Genomic DNA, 19,506 nt, shown 5'->3' on the forward strand with positions numbered 1-19,506 from the left:
CCAAAGGAACAAGATAGAAAGCCCAGAAATAAACCCACGCACCTATGGGTACCTTATGTTTTACAAAGGAGGCAAGAATGTACAATGGGGCAAAGACAGCCTCTTCAATAAATGGTGCTGGGAAAACTGGACATCTACATGTAAAAGAATGAAATTAGAATAATTCTTAACACCATACACAAAGATAAAGTCAAAATGGATTAAAGACTTAAATGTAAGACCAGTAACTATAAAACTCTTAGAAGAAAACATAGGCAGAACACTAGATGACATAAATCAAAGCAAGATCCTCAATGATCCACCTCCTAGAGTAATGGAAATAAAACAAAAGTAAATAAGTGGGACCTGAGTAAACTTAAAAGCTTTTCACAGCAAAGGAAACCATAAGCAAGGTGAAAAGACAACCCTCTGAATGGTGGGAAATAATAGCAAATGAAACCACTGGCAAAGGATTAATTTCCAAAATATACAAGCAACTCATATAACTCAATACCAGAAAAACAAACAACCCAATCAAAAAGTGGGAAAAAGACCTAAACAGACATTTCTCCAAAGACATACAGATGGCTAATAAACACATGAAAAGATGCTCAACATCGCTCATTATTAGAGAAATGCAAATCAAAACTACAATGAGATATCACCCCACACTAGTCAGAATGGCCATCATCAAAAAGTCTGCAAACAGTAAATGCTGGAGAGGGTATGGAGGAAAGGGCATGCTCTTGCACTGTTGGTGGGAATATAAATTGATACAGCCACTATGGAAGACGGTATGGAGATTCCTTAAAAAACTAGGAATAAAACCACCATATGATCCAGCAATTCCACTCTTAGGCATATGCCCTGAGGAAAACAAAATTGAAAAAGACACATACATCCCATTGTTCATTGCAGCACTGTTTACAATAGCTAGAGCATGGAAGCAACCTAGATGTCCATCAATAGGTGACTGGATAAAGAAGCTGTGGTAGACAAGTGCTCCAGCCTGGTGCACTGGGAAGACTCAGAGGGATCGGGTAGAGAAAGAGGTGGGAGGGGTATCGGGATGGGGAATACATGTAAATCCATGGCTGATTCATGTCAATGTATGACAAAACCCACTACAATATTGTAAAGTAATTAGCCTCCAACCAATAAAAATAAATGAAAAAAAAAAAAAAGAAGCTGTGGTACATATACACAATGGATTATTACTCAGCCATAAAAAGGAATGCATTTGAGTCAGTTCTAATGAGGTGGATGAACCTAGAGCCTATTATACAGAGTGAAGTAAATCAGAAATAGAAGGATAAATATCATATTCTAACATATATATGGAATCTAGCAAAAATGGTACTGAAGAATTTATTTACAGGGCAGCAATGGAGAAACAGACTTATGCACATGGGGAGAGGGGAGGAGAGGGTGAGATGAATGGAGAGAGTAACATGGAAACATACATTACCATATGTAAAGTAGATAGCCAACGGGAATTTGCTGTATGGCTCAGGAAACTCAAACAGGCGCTCTGTGTCAACCTAAAGGGGTGGTATGGGAAGGGAGATGGGAGGGAGCTTCAAAAGGGAGGGGATAAATGTATACTGATGACTGATTCATGTTGAGGTTTGACAGAAAACAGCAAAATTCTGTAAAGCAGTTATCCTTCAATAAAAAATAAATAATTTTTTTAATGTGTCGATACTTTGGTGCTCAGCTTTCTTTGTAGTCCAACTCTCACATCCATACATGACTACTAGAGAAAACACCTACTGACTAGGGAGTTCATCTTTCAGTGTCCTATCTTTTTGCCTTTTCATACTGTTCATGGGGTTCTCAAGGCAAGAATACTGAAGTGGCTTGTCACTCCCGTCTCCAGTGGACCACGTTTTGTCGGAACTCTCCATGATGACTCATCTGTCTTGGGTGGTCCTACATGGCATGGCTCAGAGTTTCACTGAGTTAGACAAGGCTGTGGTCCACAGTTTGATTAGTTTTCTGTGATTGTGGTTTTCATTCTATTGGCCCTCTGATGGATAGAGAAGCCTCCTGATGGGAGGGACTGACTGTGGGGGAAACTGGGTCTTGTTCTGATGGGCGGGGCTGTAAATCTTTAATTCAATTTTTCTTTTGATGAATGGGGCTCTGTTCCCTCCCTGCTGTTGGGCCTGAGACCAAACTATGGTGGAGGTGATGAAGATACTCCTCCTTCAAAAGCCCCAACCCTGCAGCAGGCCAGGGCTTATTTTATTAAATAAATAAGTTTATTAAATGAATAAGTTTATTTTATTAAATAAGAATAACACCACCTTACACTCCATGAATATCCACCGTGTGTTAATACAGATAATTCCTTTAGTTTAATAGGCATCCAACAAGCGGAACCCTCCTTTTAAAAAAATCCACATGTCATAGAGAGATGGAGATCCTAATGCAGGACAGCACTATCTTGAATTCTTAGTGAGTGGTTATGGATTTAAGGAATATTCTATAGGTTTAAATTTCTGTGACTTAAGGAATATACATTATTATTAAGTACCTGTTCAATAATTTCAACAGAGAAGTTTGGATCACCTACCAAGTCCTCCCTTCATTTCTTGCATGTAAACGAGCAATCCAGCAAAATTATGGAAAGCACTCAGAATACTCTTTGAAGTTCAAATTCCTGTGATTTGTAGATCAATAAATCAAAAGTGAACGCCTACATCCAGATCCTGCTTTCAGGATATCAATCAACAAGGGAAAGTACAAGAAAAAGTACAAAAGAAATTGTAATGAAAGTCCTACAGTTAATGTTGATTCTTGCTTCAAGGGAGGGCCTGCTTTAGAAAAATTTCACTCATTCATTCATTTATTCTTCAGTCATTAAACATTTAAAAATACATCATCTATGCCAAATAGCCTTAAATAAAAGATTGTATAAGCTAATCTCCTTAAGATAAACTTTAAAGAGCTTAGTGTCAGGTATAAGAGACAGAGGGATAAACTGACAGATATCAAACAATGTAATAGTGAAATGACTAAGATAATAATTAGGATCACTAACTTGTATCCTTTCAACAGATATTTCTGTGTCTATGATGTGCAGGAGCCCATGTTAGTCACTGGGAATACAGTGGTAAACAGACAGTGGATGCTGTCCTAATCACCTTTTAAGGTTGTCTCATTTACCTCTCACAATTGCCCTGTGAAATGTACATTATTATCATTCCCATGATACTCAGAAAAGATAAATAAGTGACCCAGAAATACACAGGTAATACTAGGTCAGGTCATAGTCAACAACTGATGTATAGCTGTTATGACATCTAGCAGCTCCCTTTTAAGTGGCATCCAAATTCAGCTGGAGTAGAAACTAGGTTTGTATACGGTGGACATACCCAGGAAGTTTGGGAAACACCTTCCAGGAACTGAGGAGAATATGATCAAAGTCACAGCCTCTAGAAGGCCACTCTACATTTTGGAAACTTCTAGGAATTTGAGACTCTTTGAACATACCATGTGAAGATGATAATAAATGTGTTTTGAGAGCTGAGCCCAGCTCAGAGACCTTTGACTTTATCCCATAGGTAGCAAGAGAAGTGACATGATCACACTTACATTTTGGTCGGTCCTGTCAGCCTGGAGTGCAGAGAAAGGATTCAGGAAGAGAAAACTTCAGGTCAGGACAGCGTTGCAGGGGTTCCCACAAGGGGGGCTGTGCTGCGTTCAGTCACTCGGTCGTGTCTGACGCTTGTGACCCCGTGGACTGTGGCCCGCCAGGCTCCTCTGTCCATGGGAGTCTCCAGGCAAGAATACTGGAGGGGGTTGCCATGGCCTTTCTCCAGGGAATCTTCCCGGCCCAGGGATCGAACCCAGGTCTCCAGCATTGCAGGTGGATTCTTTACCTTTGAGCCACCAGGGAAGATCCCTGCAAGGGATGGCAGAGCCCTAAAGTAGGGCATTGATTGGATGGAAAAGTCACAGATTCTTCAGAATATAGCTGGGAGATGAAGTAAGGGGCTAAAGATCTGATGGACATTGGGAATAAGATATAAGAAGGATGCCTTCCTAGAATCTCACATAGATTAGCTGACAGGAAGGATAAGAGTTCATGTGGGAGTACTATTCAAAGGGTGAAATAAAGCCCACAGTTTGATATTGTTAGTCAGAAGCTCAGAGGAGAGTCCTGGGCTTCAGATAAAGATATGGAAGGTATTCTCCTGGAACACATATGTAAAGTATGACAAGAATTGAGATGTAGAAGTTTAGTGGTCCAGTTCATGGAATTGTGACGAACACTACGAATGGGTGAAGGAAGAGAGTCTTTTGAAGATAACTGAACGTTTAGCAGGGAAGCATCTTTTTGTCCAAGAAAAGAATGCCTGCTGCCTTAGAAACGTATGAAGTAGGGAGTTTTAAGAAGGACTTTGTTGACAGAATCAAATGCATCAAAAAAAAAAAAAAAAATCAGGAATATAAGGATGGAAAATGTGCATTAGTTTAAACAAGCAGGTCATTGATGACTTCAAAAAAAGAGTAGAATGGTTGAAGATGAATCCAGATTATAGAGGGTTGATGAGGGAATAAGGAAGTAAGAGAGAAGTCCTGCTGGTTATAGACTAATTTTCAGGAAACCCGCCTAAGCAGGAAACGCAAAGATTGACAAGGTAAAGGAAGGTTATTTCTTAGAATCAGAGAGTCTGGATTAGGTTATCAGAAGGAGCCAGTAGGGAGGGAAAACAAAGATATAAGAAACTCTTGAGAAAGAGCAAGATTCTAGACTATGAAAAAAGTACAGGTGGCTGTATGATGCTACGGACAAGAATACATAATACCCTGGGAGAAGAGGAAAGGGGGTAGAATGGATGCAGGTATAAGCTCACTGGCAGACGAGAGAGCGGGAAGGGGAGGGTGTTCCCCGCGAAGGTCTGATGAGATTGGGAGGCAGCCAAGCCTTTGCTGTAGGAGGCCTGAGCAGAGTGTTGGAGAGTCGGAATAGACACTGAGGGACATAGAGTTTCCTGTGACAGAACACCCTCAAGGCAAGGGAGAGGCGGGGCTGTCTAAAGCATAAATAAAGCCAGTACTACCTCCAGGCTCACTTCCTGCCCTCCTACAGAGAGAGGTTCACATTCAGGGAATGACAAAAAGATATAGGTTGTATTCTTGGCCATGCGACTCGGCAACTGTGAAGATTTGCTCTAGTTGAGGATGCTATTGCTGTGCTAAGCTACTTCAGTCGTGTCCACATCTTTGCGACTCTTTGGGCCGTAGCCCACCAGGCTCCTCTGTCCATGGGATTCTCCAGGCAAGAGTACTGGAGTGGATTGCCATGCCCTCCTTCAGGGGATTGTCCCAACCCAGGGGGTCGATCCTGTCTCTTGTATTGCAGGCAGAATTATTTTTTTACCGTTTGAGCCACTAGAGAAGCCTCTACATAAGATGCACACAGCATTTCCTCAGCCATGTCTGGCTTCATCTGTGTTCGGGTCACTCCACGTTTATGGCAGGCTCACGCCTGTACCTACACGGCACGTGTTAAGGTTTCAGAGGAAGTGACATTGAAGGTGACCTTTGGATTGAGTTCAGCTGGTGAGGAAAGTTATAAGGTGGTCATCTGAGATAACACACTATTAAAAGGGCTGGAAGCTTGAAAGAGAACAGTTCATTCTGGGAACTGAACACAATTCAGCACGGATCGAGGGCAGGATGATGCAGGCTCTGGACCAGCATGTGTGCTGGTAGATGAGGCTGCAGGTTTATGCAGAGGTCAGCGGCAGAGAATTGCCCCCCACGGGACAGGGGATGGAATTTTGCTTGTCTTCTAAAATGTAGGGGATTTAAGGAGGGGACCATAGGATTAATTCGTATCATAGAGAAACATTATGCTAGCTGCAGAACCAAGGATCAAATAAAGAAGAATAGTTTTGATGCAGGAAGACCAGCTGGGGAAAGCAAGCTAGTGAGTAACACTGAGTATATCAACCAGGAGGGAGACAGGAGAAAATGCGGAAACAATTCCGCAGATGCGATGGAGCTCAAAGGCCCGGCGATGAGTGATAGATTACTGGGGTGTAAGGAGGGGGTGATTTAGATTGGTTTTCAGATCGCAGTTGGGCTAATGGTGAATCAGAGCTGAGAAGCAGAGACACAAAGGAAAAGTAGATGCTGGAGTGAGGCAATGGGAAATAAATGAAGCTTTTTCTTCTTAAGACTCATTGTCAGCAGTAGAATCTAGCAAATGCGCTCATGGGTCTCTCTTCCCAGGAAACCTCCCTGATGTGTCCAGGTTGGTTCAGATCCTTTGAGAAGCAGACACGAAGACAGGGTTAGATGTGCAAGGAAAAAGCCCGTTGAGGATGAAACAAGGTGGGGTCAGTTGTAGGCAGGGAGTGTCTTCAGACTGTGACGCAAGGTCGATACCCCTGAAGGAACAGGAAGGCAGGAGGCTGGGTAGGAAGTAGGGTACATGATTGAGTGTCCACCAAGGTATGAGGGATCCCACAGCAAAGATCACCTGTTAGGGGAGCCCCACACTGGGCACCTCTGGCCAAGCTGTAATGCCTGCCGAGTGTTGGTCACTGGCAGGCAGCAGCCCCGACTGAGCCTGGCTCAGCGTGGAGAGAGTGGCAGAGCCTAGAGTGAGAGCTAGACGCTGTCAGCAGTGACGCTCCTCCCAGCAGATGCTCTGAAGAGGGCACCCGACTGGCACACTTCCTGGCACCAAATATCTGCCCAGAGCTCCTTTTCTTCCAACACCATGCTTGGATTGCTTTCTGTGTTTTTCAAAATTCTGTATTTGTCTATTTGTCATCCATTCATCATAGGTTCAATGATATTAACCATATTTTCTTACTTTCTATACTCTTGATGCTCTGATATTTGGGGACCTTACAAACTCTGGGGGGACTGCCCTTCCCAGGGCTTAGTTCACTTCAGTTCAGTTCAGTCACTCAGTTGTGTCCAACTCTTTGCAACCCCAAGGGGTGCAGCATGCCAGGCCTCCCTGTCCATCACCAACTCATGGAGCTTACTCAAACTCAAGTCCATCAAGTCGGTGATGCCATCCAACCATCTCATCCTCTGCTGTCCCCTTCTCCTCCTGCCTCAGTCTTTCCCAGCACCAGGGTCTTTTCCAATGAGTCAGTTCTTCACATCAAATGTCCAAAGTATTGGAGTTTCAGCCTCAGCATCAGTCCTTCCAGTGAACACCCAGGACTGATCTCCTTTAGGATGGACTGGTTGGACCTCCTTGCAGTCCAAGGGACTCTCAAGAGTCTTCTCCAACACCACAGTTCAAAAGCATCAATTCTTCTGCCCTCAGCTTTCTTAATAGTCCAACTCTCACATCCATACATGACTACTGGAAAAACCATAGCTTTGACTAGACAGACAGTTGTTGGCAAAGTAATGTCTGCTTTTTAGTATGCTTTTAGTATAACTTTTTAGTATGACTTTTTAGTATGCTTTTTAGTATAACTTTTCTTCCAAGGAATAAGCGCCTTTTAATTTCATGGCTGCAGTCACCATCTGCAGTGATTTTTGGAGCCCTCAAAAATAAAGTCTCCCACTGTTTCCATCGTTTCCCCATCTATTTGCCACAAGTTGATGGGACCAGATGCCATGATCTTAGTGTTCTGAATGTTGAGCTTTAAGCCAACTTTTTCACTCTCCTCTTTCACTTTCATCAAGAGGCTCTTTAGTTCTTCTTCACTTTCTGCCATAACAGTGGTGTCATCTGCATGTCTGAGGTTATTGATATTTCTCCCAGCGGTCTTGATTCCAGCTTGTGCCTCATCCAGCCCAGCATTTCTCATGATGTACTCTGCATATAAGTTTAATAAGCAGGGTGACAATATACAGCCTTGACGTACTCCTTTTCCTATTTCTAGTCTGTTGTTCCATGTCCAGTTCTAACTGTTGCTTCCTGACCTGCATACAGGTTTCTCAAGAGGCAGGTCAGGTGTTCTGGTATTCCCATCTCTTTCAGAATTTTCCAGTTTGTGGTGATCCACACAAAGGTTTTGGCATAGTGAATAAAACAAGTAAATGTTTTTCAGGAACTCTCTTGCTTTTTCTATGATCCATCAGACATTGGCAATTTGACCTCTGTTTCCTCTGCCTTTTCTAAATCCAGCTTGAACATCTGGAAGTTCATGGTTCACATACTGTTGAAGTCTGGCTTGGAGAATTTTGAGCATTACTTTGCTACCGTGTGAGGTGAGTGCAATTGTGCGGTAGTTTGAACATTCTTTGGCCTTGCCTTTCTTTGAGACTGGAATGAAAATTGACCTTTTCCAGTCCTGTGACCACTGCTAAGTTTTCCAAATTTGCTGACATATGGAGTGCAGCACTTTCACAGCATCATCTTTCAGGTTTTGAAATAGCTCAACTGGAATTCCATTACCTCCACTAGCTTTGTTCGTAGTGATGCTTCCTAAGGCCCACTTGACTTCACACTCCAGGATGTCTGGCTCTAGGTGAGTGATCACACCATTGTGATTATCTGGGTTGTGAACATCTTTTTTGCATAGTTCTTCTGCATATTTTTGCCACCTCTTAATATCTTCTGTTTCTGCTTCACAGGGCTAGCTAATTTCCTAAAGATACTGATAACTTAACTATGAGTGTGCTTTTTATAGGAAAACCAATCAGTCTCAGGTTTATGTTACCAACCACCTCCTTATCTAAGTCTCACACTCTAAGCTAATGTTTCCCCTGCTCTAAATCATCTGGAGGCCAGGTACCATGTAACTTAAAGGCAAAGCAAAAGCCCCTCAGAATTTTCTAAACTAGCCAGTCCTAAATTGTTCACCCTATCCTGCCTTGTCCTCCTCAGAGAAACTCTGCCCTAAGCTCTCTCCAGATCTGACTTCGAGCTGGTGCTTCTCCTGTGAACCGTCAGTCGCCTCACCAGTCCTTTGCAATGGCACTGACCTCTGCCTGCTCTCTCTGTCTAGGGCACCATAGCTAGAGAGCAGCCTCTGCTCACTGCAGCTAAAGAAACGCTGGCAGCAAGGAAGGCCCAGCACAGCCAAAAACAAAATAAGTAAAAGTTTAAAAAAAAAATTGATTTTCCTTCTGAGCTCTAGAACCATTCATATTTAGAAGGAAAAGCTCAGAAGCCGTGGATTGTAACAGGTTATTATACATGAATGTGTTCTTAGTTATTCCCTTCTCCAGGGGATCTTCCCAACCCAGGGATCGAACCCAGGTCTCCCACATTGCATGTGGATTCCTTACCAGCTGAGCCACAAGGGAAGCCCATCCTTAGTTATGTTAGAATACCAAAAGAGGGGGCTTCGCAGGTGGTTCAGTGGTAGAGCATCTGCCTGCAATGCAGGAGGCACAGGAGATTTGGGTTCAGTCCCTGGGTAGGGAAGATCTCGTGTAGGAAGAAATGGCAACCCACTCCAGTATTCTTGCTTGGGAAATTCCATGGACAGCAGAGTCTGGCGGCCTACAGTTCATGGGTCACAAAGAGTCGGACACGCCTGAGCAACAACACACACACAGACGCAGAATGCCAGCAGAGGAGAAATATTTAGTACATGATAACAATAGTCCTTTATAATATACGCCACTTGTTATAGGTTTCAAAGATTTTGCACAGATATTTTCTTCTACCCAGTGAAGTAGGTAGGGGAAGTATTATCCCCACATTACAGGTGAGGAAATGGAAACTCATAAAGATTGAATAAGTTGCCCAAGGTCACATCAAAATTACAAATGGGATAGTGGTAGAGTCAAATCTAGAACAGACACTTCTGAGTAGATGCTCTTTTATACCAGTCTCTTAATTAAAATACTTATTTCTCTTGAGGGCTAAAATTCTTGTTGCCAGAAAAGGTTTTAAGAATATTTTCAAAGCCTATAGTCAAGCACATGAACATATAAGAAGTGTTTGTATCATGGCCCTGGGTGAGTGCTATGGGCTAGAAAACTGACCTGAAGACCTAAAATCATCAAACAGGTACAGGGGTTTCTAAAACCCCTTGCAGTCTCATCCAGACTGAAAAGACAGCATGAAGCACAGGGGAGATGCTGGTTCAAAACCTCAGGAGCTCCCAGAATGAAACCTGAAACTGGCCCCCAAACAGGCATAGGCAGAGATCAAAGAAAAAGGCAGATGGTGGATGTAATAAGCAAGAGAACTTACATACAAGGCTCGTTTAGAGTGGCTGCAAGACAGTAGAACCTCACACTCACCCACCAGAACCTTGAACATTTATACTGAGGCCCCAATGGGGTTTGGACTTCCCTAGTGGCTCAGATGGTAAAGCATCTGCCTACAATGCAGGAGACCGGGGTTCAATCCCTGGGTTGGGAAGATCTCCTGGAGAAGGAAATGGCAACCCACTCCAGTATTCTTGCCTGGAAAATCCCATGGATGGAGGAGTCTGGTAGGCTACAGACCATGGGGTCGCAAAGAGTCAGACATGACTGAGCAACTTCACTTACTCACTCACACTCAATGGGGTTCAGTCCCAGTGGTTTCAAGGCCAGGTTCCTCTATCAAGCCTCTGTCTTTGAAAACAGTTTCAGCCGTGTGCTGGTGGGGAGGGCAGTCTACGATTGCCCAGGTCTGGACTGCAGGCGAAGCAGGGCTCAAGCCCTCTCTTTGACTTCTCCCCAACAGGAAAGGATTAACGCTAAAGGAAACAATGGCACTTACAATTTGGCTTTCCTTCTCAAGTGATTTTCGTGTACGTTTTTCACTTGTGTCTTACATTTTCCCTCCAAAATGTGTCAACTTGAGCCCAGATCTTGCATCCGTAAATCCTAAACTCTTATGAAAACACATAGAATAGTGAAAACAGATTCTTAAATCAAATTTTGGAATACTACTATAAGCAACCTCCTTTGAAAGTGGAAATATTAATGAGTTGCTGTGGAGATTCTAACACGTAGACCTGTGTTCCCTCCCCCTCAAACTGGGCTCTGGGCCCGCTTTGTTCTCAGTTTCTAGACCAGGCCTTAAGAAACCAGTCGCTCCCAATTCCTGTCTCTTGGGATTATGCACTCCTGAAGCTCAATCAGGGTGCTCCAGGGACACCTGGAGAGATTCATATGAAGGAGAACCCAGGCCCCCAAACCCCAGCCCTGGTTCAGCCCCCAGCTGACAGCCAGCACCAGATTCCATCCAAGTCAGGGAGCCGTATGGGAAGAGACTCAGAAACGGGCTGTCCCAATGAGCCCTGCCCAAATGGCAGATCTAGGAGCAAAACAAAATATTATTATTGTGGGTTTTAGGGTGATTTGTTACATGGAAAATCAGTGAAACTTGTCTGGGTTGGTTTGACCTAGAGAGGCCTTGTATAGAACATAACACAGAGTACCCTGGTCTGAGCTGAGGGATTTTGTGTCGTCTCTTACATTTGAATCAAAGAAATGATCTGCTCTTCTGTGAACATGAGTCTCTTCAAGTGGGCCTTGGGTTTACTGTGTGGTCAGCCTGTGTTCTCGTGGTGTGGTCTTACTCAGGTCACAGAGAAAGGTCATGGTTTCTACAGGATGGAAAGGTATTCAGTGAGATGAGCTGGGTTCCGTTTGGTCAACCAGTCCTGAAGTCCCTGAAGAACCCACTCCAGGATGGCCTGGAGAATTCTACGGACAGAAGAGTCTGGGATGTTCTGGGATGCTCACAGGACAGTGGGGACATTCCCTTTAAGGAAAGGAAATGAGGTTTGTGACAGAGGATACTGGAATCCCAGATTTCTATTGTGCCTCCCTGTTTCTTGAGCCTCTTTGATCTCAAGGTGCAAAGTATGTTTGCAGGGACTGGGGTACGCTTCACCTCTCAACAAGGTCAGGTTTTAATGTCACAGTTGGACTTCATCCCCCTCACAAACACTTAGGATTAGGTCCTCGACTGGGCCAAAGCTCAGAGATGGCCTGGACCCATGACCTGAGTGCTGATGGCTTCCTTAAGAAAGATTGCATCTTGATAGGGAAAAACATGGGGTGGCAAAGAACCCGCCAGTCAATACAGGTGACATAAGAGACGCAGGTTCCATCCCCGGGTCGGGAAAATCCCCTGGAGGAGGCATGGCAGCCCACTCCAGTGTCCTGCCTGGAGAATCCATGGACAGAGGAGCCTGGCGGGCTACAGTCCAAGGGCTCGCGGAGTCAGACAGGACTGAAGGAACTCAGCAGGCACGCGGGGGAAACATTTAAGAGGCGTGAGATTCACTGACTACAGGCCCATAGGACTCCAACTTTGCATAAGCGTTTCCGGCATTTTGGACAGGAGTCTCGTCAGGTCTCAGAGTAGGTGCTGCAGGAAGGACTAAAGCAGCCAGTGACATGCCGGGTTCCGTTCGCCATAAATGCGATGCTTTCGTGGGGGGCTGCCCTTCTGAAGTCCCTCCTGTTGCTAGCAAGTGACTGCATGCACTCGGCATTACAGATCAAGCCCGCGACACAAGAGCTTTTACACACACAGACACACACACACACAGACACACACACAGACACACAGAGACACACAGAGAGACACACACACACAGACACACACACAGACATACACAGACACACAGACACAGACACACACACAGAGACACACACAGAGACACACACAGACACACACACAGACACACAGACACACAGATACATACACAGACACACAGATACATACACAGACACACACAGAGACACACACAGACACACACAGAGACACACACAGACACACACACAGACACACACAGACACACACAGACACACACAGACACACACAGAGACACACACACACAGACACAGACAGACACACAGACAGACACACAGACAGACACAGACAGACACACACAGAGACACAGAGACACACACACAGACACACACAGACACACACATAGACACACAGACACACACACACAGACACACACACAGAGACACAGACACAGACACACACAGACACACAGACACACACAGACGCAGACACACACACAGACACACACAGACACACAGACACAGACACACACAGACACACACACAGACACAGACACACACACACAGACACACATACAGACACACACACAGACACACACACACAGACACGGCCCCAAAGTACACATTTTCTGAAGCCGAGTCGTGGTTTACACTTCATGTATTTCACATTTCATTTCAGCCTCAGGCCGCCTCAGAGGAGGAGTTTCCCCGGCTCGCGCCCTGACGGCAGCAGTCAGGCTTTTCTAGAACCCCCTGCACCGCCCAGGCAGCAGGGAGCCCTTGTCTGTCCGTCTCAGGCCCTGCCCAAGGGGGGACCCCGGAGCCACTGGCAGGTGGCCCGGCGCGCCGCTGGGGGACTCCGCCCGCGCAGCGGGGTGTCCGCCGAGTTCAGCTGGCTCGGGCTGGGAGGGCCGGCACCGGGGCGCGGACGCTGCGCCCCCCGCCCGCCGCTGTCGCCCTGGCCGCCCACTCACCAATCCCCCCAGCCACCCCGTGCCAGGCGCGCCGCCGCCCCTTCGGCCGCCCGCGGAGGCCGGATCTCCTCGAATTTCAACACAAAGGGAATCCTCGGCCGCAGGAAGTGCATCACCAGGAAGGGGGGTCGGGGCGGGGAAAGGGGGTGCCTGCCTCCGCCCCGACAGCCCGCCCCCCCGGGGGCCTGGACGTGCCGTGACGACAGCCTTGGAGTCCCCCCGCCGCCCCCGCAGCCCCCGGAGGCCTGTTGCCCGCTCTCGCCCGCGGCACCCGGCGGCGCGGACCCGCCTCCCCGGGCCGCCCCCGCCTCTGCTCGCGGGCGCCCGCACCTGGGCTGCCCTTGGTGCCCCGGCCCTGGGCCCCCGACCTGCCTCCGGCACCCCCGTCCCTTGCGGAGCTTCAGTGAATGCCCGGCTGCGGGGTCCCGGCGGCGCTGCGCCCCCAAGCGGGGCCAGGCTTCCCGGGCAGGACGCAGGGCGGGAGGGCGTCCCCGGGTAGGCAGGGCGGCGGGGCCCGGCGGGCCCGCTTTCGTTTCCCGGACGCAGGCCGGGGGCGCGCACGGGCTTGCTACCGGAGCCGCGAACCTGCGACGGGGGGACGGCGGGCGAGGCCCCTGCGCCGCGGCCCTTGGTGTTCTCACTGGGCAGCCTCCCGGGTGTTTACTTACGTGGCGATTTTCAAATCAATAGCAACAGCAAACTTTTCTAGAAAGGTTTCGTTCCCCTTTCCCCACAGAGTGGGACCCCGTTCACCGTCCACATAAAAAGCTATTATATCATTTCGTTCCTCTAGCTTAGCAGGGCCTGGGGGGACCAGTGGTCCTCCGGGGGCGAGGGGCTGAAGGCTCCGTTTCGGGGCCGGGGATGGGAAGGTGCGGAGACCCGGGCGGCGCCTGTGTCCCGGTTGAGAGACCCACGGGCCTGGGGAGGGGGCTGCGCGACCCCCTCGGGCCGCCCCCGGGGGCGCGGGCGCGGGGCGCGGCGGGGGCGCCGGGAGGGGCCGGCCCCGGGGCGCGGGCGGCCGGGTACCTGCCCGACCTGTCTCCTCCCCTTCGCCGACACCACACCCACGGGACTCCGGGCTCCCCGGGAAAGGGCCGGCGCGGAACAAAGGGGTCTTTGTTCCCCGGCTCCCGGGGCCGGGAGCGGCGCTCGCTCGCGTCTCCCCGCGCCCCGAGCCTCGCGCAGCCCCGAGCGCCGCCCTCGCGACCCCCGCGCCGGCGGTCAGGGCGCGGCGCCCGGCGGGGAGGGGCGCGCGGCGGGGGTACGGGGGCGCCCGCGGCCGTGGGGGTGGAGGGCGGGCCAGGCGGCCTCGCCGGGCGGGCTGGGCGCTGCGGGCCGGGCCGGGCGGGCGCCCCGGGGCTGCCCCCGCCAGAGCCGCGCCCCCGCCCTCGCGTCCTCCCGCCGCTCCGAGCGGCCCCTCGCCGGCGCTGGCCCCTCCCGACCGGCCCTGCGCTCCCCACTCTGCTTCTTGGCACTTTCCTCCCGAGCCATCCTTCTGCACAAACTTTGATGGAGAATTTCACACCGCGCTGGAAAGATGCCGGTTATGAAGGGATTGCTGGCGCCCCAGAACACCTTCTTGGACACCATCGCCACCCGTTTTGACGGAACACGTAAGTCTTGCACTTGGATGAGTTGCATATATATATATATATATATATATGTATTTTTTTTTAAGCGATCTTTTCTCATATAAATTATTTTCGTTCCCACTGTCCATTTTGCACCAGGGCAGAGTGTTTCCTTCGCTTCCTGCGGAGGTGTCTTTTGTGGGGAGAATTTTTTTTTTTTCAGTGTAGTGTTAACATTTCGGTGTATTTGGCCCCCTTGATTCTTGGGTTTGTAAAGGCTGGAAAAGAATCTGAAGAAAGACCTACATCTGTGTTCACTGTGGGACCCGTAATGCCTCTTTAAAGAATCGTTTTTTATTAATTTTATGGGGTGAAGATGAAAATTATCCATATTGGTGAATTGCCAATCTGTCTAGAGTTTCAAGGCTCCATAGACCGAAGAGCCTGGTGGGCTACAGCCCATGGGGTCGCAAAGAATCGGATACGGCTGAGAGCGACTAACACAACAAATTATAGGGAGACTTTGGAGTGTTCTTTCTCTGTGGAACTTCATTCCGAGAAGTCTTTTGGATAGGCATGATCCCATCTGAGTTTAAGAAATGCAACTAGAATCAAGATCGCCAAGTGTAAGCTTCCTGTAGAATTCTAAGCGTTGTGAAGTGGTTAGAATATCGATTCCTGCTTCTCAGGTAGAATAAAATACCTTTCGATCTGAAAGTACCCTAGCACTCCAGGAGAGACTGTTGTGGAAAGAGATGCTGGGCATTCTAAAGGCTGATCTATCATAAGAGAAAGTTTCAACATATACATATATATTTTGAGGGCGAAAATCACTGGACGTTTAGCTTGTTTAAGCTTCAGTTTAAAAGCAAAGATATGCCATGTGGATTCTTGGAGACTTGATCACGTCTGCGAATGGTTCTCTTTCAGGACCACGGTCAGGTCCCCATTACTTCCGGGCTTCTCAAGCCCTCCTCCTCCAGGGGCGGTTGGTTTTCCTTGCAGTGAGCAGTCTTATGCTTTCGGTCGCAGCAAAAGCTTTAACTATGAATACCCACACCGTCCTCCTAGCTTGTGTTGCTTCTGCGTGTTGTGTTTGCCTTTCTGCCTATACACAAGACTGGTAGAAACTCATTTGTTCCAAAGGTTTGTCCTGAGTCCGGTATCACTTTTTAGGATGATGGCATATTTCTCGGAGTTGGTGTGGGAGCACACATGTAACTATTTTCACTCCAGTAGTCTGGATACACCGTCTTACTACGGTGGGAAGTAAATCCTGGACTTATGCGCTTCAGGAATAGTTAGGAAAGTTTATGTGAGGGAGAAATGAAATATTTTCTGGATTTTGTTCAGTTTTTATTTTTGACATCCAGCCTACTTGGGGTGGTTGTTGTGAACATTCTTTCCGGTGGTTTTAATCTTTATCTTTAGCCTTTCCCTCCCGTTATGTTCTAGATGTGTCAGGTGGTCTGAGTGAAGAGCAATGCTATTGTCTTAGTCAGATGATAATAAGAGAAAATACCATCATTAGGCTTTCAAACCCTTGCCAATGCCATCATACCCACCACCCAACCTCTACACAACATCACCACTGCTGTCTTCATGCATGATTGTGGTTACTATGATTTATTACATTAGGAACTGATTAGTTTCTAGGGGATGTTATTCTTGAAATTGAAAATTTAAACCCCTAAGACTTTTGATATTGATTACAAATGCATCTATTGAAAATGAACTAATTGGGAAATGGTGGTTGCTTATTTCATTGTCATTAAAGTTGAATGGAATGCAGTGTGTTCCCAGCATAGCCCTGGGAATTTCAGAAGGGCTATATTTAGGTATCAGTTGCTAATGAGAGGAGGCTTTGGATCAACTGTAAGAACACCTCTGCCTCTTTCACTATAACATTTGATAAAACAGAGGACATGTAAGAGAAAGAATGGTGTGCTAGTGAATAGCTCTTTTTTTATATTGACCATACATTCATGTGAATAAAATAGAAGGTTAGAAGTTTTAAATCCTTGTTGGGGAAGACCATCATCACATAACCAGCATTTAGAATAATAGCAGAAGTAAAACTATAGAGGGAGAGCATGCTTGGTCTGTGCTCCAAGGGTCTGTGGAATTCCTGGAGGGGACCACTTGGTATGAAATCAATCTTAAAGTCAGTGGAGCACAGCCTATAATGATACCCCTCATCCCAACAAACCCCACTCGAGGAATGAGGATTCTATCTTCTCATTTGCACTTCCTTTGAATTACAAGAAGACCTGAATAATCTGAAACTTAAAAATATACTTTAAGCAAAATTTAGCCACACATTTTGCTGTATCTAGCATCATGGCAAACCATTTTGCCAGCTAAATATTTAGTTTATCTTTTTCTATTTTTTGATATATTGACATAATTTTATTAAGTATAATTACTATCCCTGAAACTATTTTCCTATGATCATCCTTCTCTCTCTTGACTTTTTATGAGCAGTCATTTATTTCCTTGGGAAAGATAAAACTACTTGCAACTTTTAAATTTTCAAAATTACCACTTGCCCAAATAAAAATTATACTGGAGAAAGAGTAATGCTACTGTACTCAAAATGTAGTGTGTTTACTTGGTACATTTTCTGCCTTATTTGTTAGGTATATTTTATAGTCATGTTAACTTCTTACTCTGTTTTATTTTGGGCAATATCATTGAAAAAATAAGAGACCAAACAATAACCCTAGCAAACAATAACCCTTAGTTAACCACCATGCAGTATTATTATTATCTTTATTGACTTAATACTGTAGTGGAAAATAATAAATCTTGAAACACCTAAAATTTCTCCCAGGAAAAATTAAATATATGACAATAAAAGCCTAAAGCATAATCTATAATTTATCAGTTGATGTATTATCACAGAACAACATAAAAGAAGTTAATAATGCTTTTTATCACCTAGTGATACTTTCCCTGGGTTTCCCTGGTGGCTCAGTCAATAAAGAATCCACCTGCAATACAAGAAACCAACTGCGATGCAGGAGACCTGAGTTTGATCCCTCGATCGGGAAGATCCCCTGGAGATAGAAATGACAACTCACTCCAGTATTCTTGCCTGGAAAATTCCATGGACAGAAGAGCCTGGTGGGCTACACTCCATGGGGTTGCAAAGAGTCGGACAAGGCTGAGCGGCTAAACCACCACCAGAGACACTTTATTGTTTGGCATAATAGGCTATTTTTTCTTTTTATTATAAGAAGTGACCTCTTTGTCAGGACTGAAAGACAGTAGTGGACCATTAACTGAAAGTTTTTCCTCATATCCAATATAATTTTTAACAACTACTGGAAAATATAAATCTTTTCATATAAAACTACCCTAGCATATATTTACTCTTGAAATATGTTCTCCTGGAAAATTGAATGTAAATGAGACTTAGAAAAACTAAGAACTTTGCAAATATTGAATACGTGTACCCCATTTAGGGGGAAAAAGTAACTCCAATGAATTTCTTCAACTCAGCATATAGCCATACTTCTCATTTGAAACAGTTAAACACACACACATGCATACATACCCACAATTTTAATGTTATGACCTGCATATAGTTTATTTTTACACTTTTAATGTAGTTAAAAATTATTTTCAGAGTAGACAATTGCTTTAAGTACATGAATATTAATCTGGACAAAGGGAAGGTATAATAACAGAACACATAAGTGCATATTTTAAAAAATAGTTTTTCAGTGTGACAAATATTTGCCACAGGGTACCATTTGAGATAAATAACATTTTTTTTGAGTATATGAAACTTTCAGAGAAAACTGTCCATTTTCAAACAAAGTGATGCATTAGCCTATATTTTCCAGTCACATCAAAATTTGACCAGAACACTTTTTTCCCCTTTGGGGTTAGTGAAACAAGGTCGAAGCTCTAAAGGAAGTTTGTAGCCAAGTGGACTCTGTCAAGGAGATTCCAGTCAAAGTATTCAGAAATAATGCTGGTTTAGACACTCATTCGTATTTGCATATGTTTTATGTATTCCTGCTCCAAGTTGTCCAACGACATTTGTTACATTGGAATGCTTCCTGTACAAAAGCAATTCTTAATGGCTTTTCTTTTTGTCTTTATAGTTTCTTCAGAGTATGTAGATCTCATGATATTAGAAGCACAGAGAGAAGGTGCCCAGTGCTGCAGGAAGGGAACACAGTGAAAAAGGGGGCATTGGGGGCTTCCTGAGTCTTTTCTGGGCCGCAGTGTGGAAAATATCATCAAAGGCATTTAGCCAATAAAGAGTGAGCTCCATCGTGTGTGGGTCTGAACGTAAGAGGCCGTTCCATGGAAACCTTGAGAGAAATACCTAGCACTTATGGATGTCTCCCCACAAACGGCAGTTTATAAAGACTCGTCTGTGTTTTTTACATGCCACGGGTAGTCGCTGTTATTCCCATGCTTTATGTTAGGAGTGATAGTTCCCGTTAGCGTTCTATTTCTGTGCCATGAATCACCACACACTCAGTGACTTACCTGCTCACATTTCCTTAAGGTCAGGCATCCAGGCAGGGGCTAGC

General features: G+C 45.9%; 1 protein-coding gene across 1 annotated transcript in view; it reads left to right on the plus strand.

Annotated features, from left to right (window-relative positions):
* Positions 1–14,919: 14,919 nt before the first annotated feature.
* KCNH8 (potassium voltage-gated channel subfamily H member 8) overlaps positions 14,920–19,506 on the plus strand; it is a 445,541-nt gene continuing 440,954 nt past the window's right edge. The window contains exon 1 of the mRNA XM_065943173.1: positions 14,920–14,995. Within this exon, the coding sequence (XP_065799245.1) occupies positions 14,920–14,995 (76 nt within the window). The remainder of the gene's footprint in view (positions 14,996–19,506) is intronic.

This window comes from Muntiacus reevesi, chromosome 8 (genome assembly GCF_963930625.1).
Source record: "Muntiacus reevesi chromosome 8, mMunRee1.1, whole genome shotgun sequence".
NCBI classification, from domain to species: Eukaryota; Metazoa; Chordata; class Mammalia; order Artiodactyla; family Cervidae; genus Muntiacus; species Muntiacus reevesi.